General features: G+C 50.3%; 1 protein-coding gene across 1 annotated transcript in view; it reads right to left on the bottom strand.

Moving 5' to 3' along the window:
* Nucleotides 1-7,283, bottom strand: part of Apcdd1 (APC down-regulated 1) — a 33,143-nt gene extending 25,860 nt beyond the window's left edge. Inside the window, exon 1 of the mRNA XM_015506058.2 lies at nucleotides 7,217-7,283. Within this exon, the coding sequence (XP_015361544.1) occupies nucleotides 7,217-7,274 (58 nt within the window). The 5' untranslated portion in view covers nucleotides 7,275-7,283. The remainder of the gene's footprint in view (nucleotides 1-7,216) is intronic.
* Nucleotides 7,284-7,289: the final 6 nt, after the last annotated feature.

The following is a 7,289-nucleotide window of genomic DNA, read 5'->3' as shown; positions in this document are numbered from 1 at the left end:
GAGGGATTAGGGACAAGCAGATCAGAAGCAGGAAGACCACGAGGAGCCTACTGCACCGGCTCAGTCTGGTATCGTTTCTGCACAAGTAAATGAGAAATGTGACGACTTTCAGCAAATGGCATTCCACCCTTTATGTGGTCTTGAAGGGCGCTGACCATTTTCTGCAAACTGGGGGTGAAAGAAGAGGGAGGACCCGAGGAGGGGAGGGAGTAGGCGGGCAGGTTCAGCACTACTCTTGAAAAGGGACTTTTGAAAGTCCTTCTGCGTCCTACTTTAACAGATCTTAAGTGGCACACATCAATCATCCTGATGATTTGCAAGGCAGAACAAAACAACCGCAGCTGACAATGATGACCATTCTTGCCTGGGACACCTGTCATTCCTAGTAGTAAATGTGCTTATCACCTACCGTAATTTAAAAACCCTCCCCTTAATTGGATTATTTGTGTACTGTTGTCAATCACATATCTGGTTGTTGAAATGTGGACGCTGCTGTTGAAATGTGCAGCTGCCGTTGGCTCTTCTGACGATTTGCTTCTGCAGTGCCAGAGGACACTGAGGGACCCCGGCAGTCCACGGCACCAGTGCTCAGGCAGCCCCAGGCTCCGCGCCCAGCGGGGCCATTCTGTCACTGCAAGGCCTGGACGGACCCAGAGGGAATTATGGCCGGGAGAATATGGGAGAAGTAAGTGGATTCTGGAAGGAAACTTCACCTGTTGAAAACGAATTAAGTCCTTCTGGCTCCAGGGCACAGTTTTATAGACTACCACTTCCAGAACATTCCACGAAACCCAGGAGCTCCGCAGGCTATCCATGTGTGTGCACTGGGGATTTACTCCCCCAGTAGTGCCACTCCACAATGGTACTCCCCAAGGACAACGCAAAGACCTTGTTGACCATCACAGTCTCGGTTGTCTCCTGTTCAGAGAACGAAAATTCCCAGGACATCAAATAGGAAACAGATTTTCCTAAATGAAAGGCAGCAGAAGGTTGGCCGTCCATGTAGGGCTGCCTGCCTAAGTGGAAGTCCACGTGGGGCTGGGTGTAGCTCAGAGTAGAATGCAGGCCTAGGTGAGGCCTGGGGTCCAATCCCCAGCACTGCCCCAAAGTAAAAGTGACCGAGCAGTTTAGGCCCCTTGAATTCACCGAATCCCGCACACAGAGTGTTCAGGGGAGGAAGGTAGTTCTGCTACGGTCACCACGTGGTGCCAGGTGCACTCAGAAAGCAGACCAGGCACGGGGAGATCAGGCAGGACCTTCCAAGAAAGTGGGGGCGGGAGGGGCAGTGCCTTCAGAAGCTCAACCTGCCTTCCTTCAACACTGCAGGTGCCTACTGTGTGCTGGGGTCTCTGTTAGGCAAGGACCACCCTTGACAGGAAATGAAAATTCCACAGATTCTCCCCTGGGTGGAGCTAATCCATGGAACATTCTAGTCAAAAAGGGCAGAAGGGTAGGATTACAACAAACAGGTGGGTGTCACTCACCCCATCGGGTGACACCCACTCCCAGAGCTGTACCTTTCCTATCTGAGCAGAGGTGAAGTCCACTTGTGTTGCAGGTGTAGTACATACAGTCCAAGACCTCTGTACTCAGGACTTAGAGGTGGGTGCACAGCTCCTGTTCAGGTGGCCCCGACACTCCCCTGCTGTCAGGACTGACGGGGAAACTTCACATGCACAGAACGTAAACCTTGTTGGGAGGGAGCAACAATTATTAAGCACACGTGGGCTGAACTGGATCTAGATCAGGATGGGCTCTCCATATGTACTCTAATACTTTAGAAAAACCCATCTTAACAGAACAAAAAAATCACATTAGTTAAAATACTGATGGCTGTCTGTGGGTAAAAGTATTTGCTGGGGGACACTGGGGATGGCCCCCAGGGGTGTTCTACCACTGGGTTACACCCCAGCCCGTTGAGACAGGGTCTGGCTACATTGTGGAGGCTGGCCTCGAGCCTGCTGCTTCCTGCCTGGGACGGCAGGTAGCTGGGATGACAGATGGGTGCCGGGTGTCTGCATGGGCAGAGGTTGAACGGCTCTCTTCCCATTCACTCTGCAGGTTCCCTCCTTCACTGGTCTGCCTGCAAACCTGGGCCATGCAGTGACGGGCGCACCTCAAGTCAGAACTGGCCGACGTGTAGAGGGCAGCTGATGAGATGAAGCGCAGTTAGTTATGTGGCCGTGAACTTGCCGGCTATTTAACAGGCACCCTCCTCATGAAGGTGTGCTTTGAAGTGGGTCCTGTCGGGCGAGCTCCAGGGCTGTCCCCTGGGACACAATGGACGTGGGTGCAGACACGCTGGTTCTGCTGCAATTCAAACGTGATGGGTGCTTACCAAGGTCTTATATTCATTTCCATTTTTTTTCTGCAATAAAAAGCTAAGAGAACTGCTTTTACCAATTGTACACCTTCATACTAAATGTGGTCTCCTTTTAGGAGAAATAATAAAGTCAAAGCTTCAAGCCTGGCTCCATTTAACTTTAGTGGATGAGTTATTTTCCAGTGACATCATTTTCAATGCCAAGGTCCCTGGGCTAGATACTGGGGTCAAACCAGAGACTGTAAAGCTGAGTGTGTGTACAGGGAGTGTGTGGGGGGGTGGTGTATGGGGTGTGTGTATGGGGTGTGTGTGTGTGGTGTGTGTGTGTGTGGTGCATGGCATGTGTGAATGGTGTATGTGTAAGTGTGGTATATGTGTGTGGGTGGTATATGGGGTATGGGGTGTGTGTGTGTTGTAAGTGTGTGGGTAGTGTGAGGGTATGTAGTGTGTGGGTGTGTGTGTGTGGTATAAGGTGTGTGTGTGTGTCGCGTAGAGTGTGTGTGTGTGTGTGGTATATGGATGTGTATGTGTGTGTGGCGTAGGGTGTGTTTGCGTGTGTGTGTGGCATTGGATGTGTGTGTGGTGTAGGGTGTGTGTGTGTGTGTGTGGTGTATGGGTGTGTGTTTATGGGGTGTGTGTGTGGCATAGGGTGTGTGTGTGTGTGTGGTGTAGAGTGTGTGTGTGTGTGTGTGGTGTATGGGTGTGTGTTTACGGGGGGTATGTGTGTGTGGCATAGGGTGTGTTTGTGTGGCATAGGTTGTGTGTGTGTATGTGGCGTAGGGTGTACGTGTGGTGTATTGGGTGTGTATGTGTGTGGCATAGGGTGTGAGGAGGGGGCGTAGGGTGTGTGTGTGGCGTAGGGTGTGTGTGTATGTGTGTGTGTGTGTGTGGCGTAGGGGGTGTGTATGTGTGGTGTATGGGTGTGTGTATAGGGTATGTGTGTGTATGTGGCTTAGGATGTGTGTGTGTGGTGTATGGTGTGTGTATGAGATGTGTGTGTGTGTGTGTGTGTGTGGTGAGGCATGTGTGGGATCCTTAGCCTGTAGAGTGGCCCAGGGGGGCTGTCCTCTGGCTCTGGGGCTCTGCAGTGGGCATTTCTTCCTAATCCTGGGTGTTTGCAGGAGTCCTTGGGGAGAGGACACCCCTCCCAGTTTCCACCCTGGCAGCGGTGACACTGGCACGTGTCACCTAGCAGGTCTTCACAAGTGAGTGTGGAATGAGGGGCCAGTGGAATGATCAAAGCGCCCTTCATGACACTAGTGGGACACCACATGCCCCTTGACCTAGAACCTGTCTCTCACTCCCTTTCCAGAAGGATCTACTCAAAGTGAATGAAGTGTCCCATGAGCAGTCCACAGACGTTTGGACTGGGAGGGACGCACAGGAGCCTTGGCGACATGGCCTCCCCAGGGTCCCTGGTAAGGGCCTCAGCTGCAGGCATGGAGCCTGCTGCAGACCCGCCCTGTGGCGAGTACTGGACACCCTGCGCCCAGGCCATCGCCAGCAGACTGCTCTATGCTTCACTTTGACCCACTGCATCACGTTGTCATGAGACACCCCTCAACAGCAGGTAACTACGGCCACTGCTCCCACCTCTCTAGACCTCTTCTCTTCTGAGGGGGACAAGAGGGCAGGTGACTGTAAGCTCCTGAGCCACCTGAGCCACGTCTGAAGCAAGTCCATTCTTTTAACAAGGGAAATATCCAGCAAGGGCCCGAGGCCTTCGGCCCTTTGTGCACAAATGAGTCAGGTTCCTTTCCGAGACTTCCTTTTCTTTTAATGAAAAAGATGGCAAAGGGTATGGGGAAGGCTTTCTTGGTACAAAAACTATCTTCAATAAACTGGAGTTTCAAAGATTTCTATTTTGTGCCATTTAAAAGTTTCCTCTCATTCTGATGGTCACCCACTCAGTCTTTAAGTCTGGACAGCATAAGCCTGAGTGAAGGGGAATTGTTGGAGAAATCTCCACCTCCCCAAAGGTCAGTGTCCCCTTTCAAAGTCATACACTGCCGGACATGCTCCACATCTGGCCCAGCGTCAGGTCCCCGCAAACCAAGAGGAGGCGCCTCATTGGGCGTTCAAACACCACTTACTCACTCGATCTGGATGCCTCCTGCTAATCTGCCTTTCTGGGGCTGACTGACTTTTAGAACTGGACATCTGAACATCCGCAGCTTTCCTCTAAGCAAAGAAAACAGTGATAATGGATATTTCCCAGCTGCATGCTTTCATGACACTCAACAGGTTTTATTTGGATTAAGAAATGCAATTGTTTTCAGAGTCCGAAGAAGAGGAGAGCAAAGGTGACATGTGTACTTTGATGCCAACACATTTTGAACCTGGGTCTTGCCCGACATTTACAGTTTTAAAAAAGAACGAAAATAAACACTAGGCTCAAGTCCTGCCAGAGACTAATTTACTCACCAACAGAACTTAGGGGTGATTTATGACTTGCAATGAATTGAAATGATGTGGCCAAGAACCTGAACAAAGGCTGGATGCCACACATGACGGTGTCACCTGTGTCCTCACCTGGCTCTGTGTGCTTTTCCATCTCATTGACCTGACTTGTCAGTGCAACCCTCTGAGTGTGTGTGTGTGAAGATAAATGTATTAAAGTTTGTCACAAGTACATTTAGAAACATTGAACACTTGCTTCCATCTACAAAGTTATTATCATAAAGAGAAAAATGGTATCACATAGTTCCAGAAATCAAATGCCTACTTATCAGGAAAAAGTCATTAAGTCACTCTAAGAAGATTTCAGGACTTCCCTCACACAGACACATGTCTACTGACACAAATGATTGATCTTGCTTCTACAGAAGTCTTAAATGCCTGTGAAACCCTCTGTTGAGCAGGAGGACATGCTCCATGAAAACATTCCTGGGGTCAAGTGGATCAATACCCTTTTTCTGTTAAAACTACTTCCATCAAGCAAAAATTGGGAGGAGGCTATATCCATTTTTTTTTCCTGGTGCTTGACATCATCCTAACCAATTAAGATAAACCTTTCTGAGGATTTATAAATTGAACTACTATCCCCTCTGTTTACTTCTTGCATTGATCTCCAAAAGCTTCTGGAGAATTTTGTCACTGCAAATTTATTTTGGAATTGTAGATGCTTTTGGTAGGTTAAGCCATATCATCCAATTAAACTTGCAAACCTCCTTTTTTATCTTAAATTCTTCCCCTCCGCATACACACAGACTCCACAGACTGCGTCTTCCAGTTGCCCCGCTCCACTATGACCCCTCCCACCAAGGCAGGCTGACCCAGACTCCAAGGAACCACCACATCTCAAAGTCAAGAGAAATGGGGCTATCCTAGACCAGAGGACATATGGACATGCTTGGGCTCTTGATGTCTGCCAGCTACTGCATCCCAGGTTGGCCTGGGGGGAGGAGTGTATAGACAACCCCCACCTTTCCAAGGAGGGAGGAACTCTTTAGAGGAAACCGAGCTACACCTCTGAGATCTCTTCTGCAGTTCAAAAGGCAGTGCTTGTCTGCAAAGAATTCTGCACATGCCAAATTTTTAAGTAATTTCTCTTATTTGAATTGAATTTTCATTTGCATGACCTTCTTCTCCACAGATACTACAAGTCTTTCAAAGGGGCCAATTTTGCCTGTTTTGTCTCTCTTTTTTCTTGTGTGTGTGGCAGCTGCTGTTTGATCTGCTCATTGGCTCTGATTTGTTTCATGTTTCAGCCAAAGATTAAAACTGCTCTGTAATTCTAAGCAGATGGGCCTAGGAGCCCAACCCTGTAATTACACCTTCTCTCTTCTGCTCTGAACTGCCAGCTTCCACCCTAACTCTGAGAGCGTGGGGATGGCTGGGGCTCAGAGCACACCTTGGCAATCAGCAGGTCTGGCCCAACCAGACATGTTCGCTGGGCCTGGGAGCTACAGGAGCCTCCCACTGGTGGCAAGACTACAAAGAAAGAAAGACACAGCAGCTTGTGGGTTAAACTCTCTTCCCTTTCCTTGATCCTCCGGGGTCGACAGCCCAGTTTTTCAGTGCTGACTCCAAGGCATTGTAAAGCCAGAGGCAGCTGCAAGTTCTGGGGTGACTGTGGTGGGTTCAGGGTAAGGACAGTCCTGAAGTCACTCTTGAGATGTCAGGTGTCTGGCTGTTAGGGACAGTTGCTTAGGATATTTTCTGGCACACTGTGTTCTGCAATGGCCACTATGAATATCAACAATGACCTGCACAAAACCTACCTTCTTCACACCAATGCATTTGTTATATTGCTCAGTGCGATTTCTGGAACTCTATTCAAAGGCTGACACTCCCGAGAAAATGTGGCACGGGAAGCACAAACAGAACACATCCAGTGAGAGAAGCAGGGCATCAGGTCCCGGGAACCTTAGTAAACTGGGTTTCAGGTTAAATCCTAGCTACCAGAAGCCCTTGAACTGCACCCAGAGGGCCAGCAGAGGCCACCGCACCCCACCTTCCCAGAGAGAGCCCAGAGTGCAAGCAGACCACAAACACAGGTCCTGGACCGCACACGGACACCGCGAGGTGTACTGCCCTTAAGCGATCAAGGTTTCTCTTTTCAGTAAGGGCTCGGACCGCACTAAGAGCCCCTGCGCGCTGACACTTTGGAAACAGGATCGCGAAGCTTGCGATTTCATGACAGTCTCCAGTCCGAAAAGCCAACAGAGTGGATAAAAGTATTCCTTCGGACACGAAGCAACAGATTCTGGAGATAAAAGCGTCGGTGTGGGCGACGTTTGCGCCTTTGCAGAAAGAACACTTCGGCAGCAACACAGCTCCGGAGCCCCAGCACGGGACAGGGACCGTGGGGCCGCAGCGGAGCAGGGCTGTCCCCGGCCCGCGAGGGGCAGTGCAGACCGCGCGGCGCAGCTGGTTCCCCGCGGTACTCACCGTGCAGCAGGAGGGCCGGGAACAGGTAGCTCAGCAGCAGGCGGCGCGGACAGGACATCTCCAGCGCTCCGTG

The sequence above is a fragment of the Marmota marmota genome, unplaced genomic scaffold, assembly GCF_001458135.2.
Source record: "Marmota marmota marmota unplaced genomic scaffold, marMar, whole genome shotgun sequence".
Classification (NCBI taxonomy): domain Eukaryota; kingdom Metazoa; phylum Chordata; class Mammalia; order Rodentia; family Sciuridae; genus Marmota; species Marmota marmota.
The sequence above is the reverse complement of the archived record's forward strand: the minus strand, read 5'-3'. Positions and strand labels throughout refer to the sequence as shown.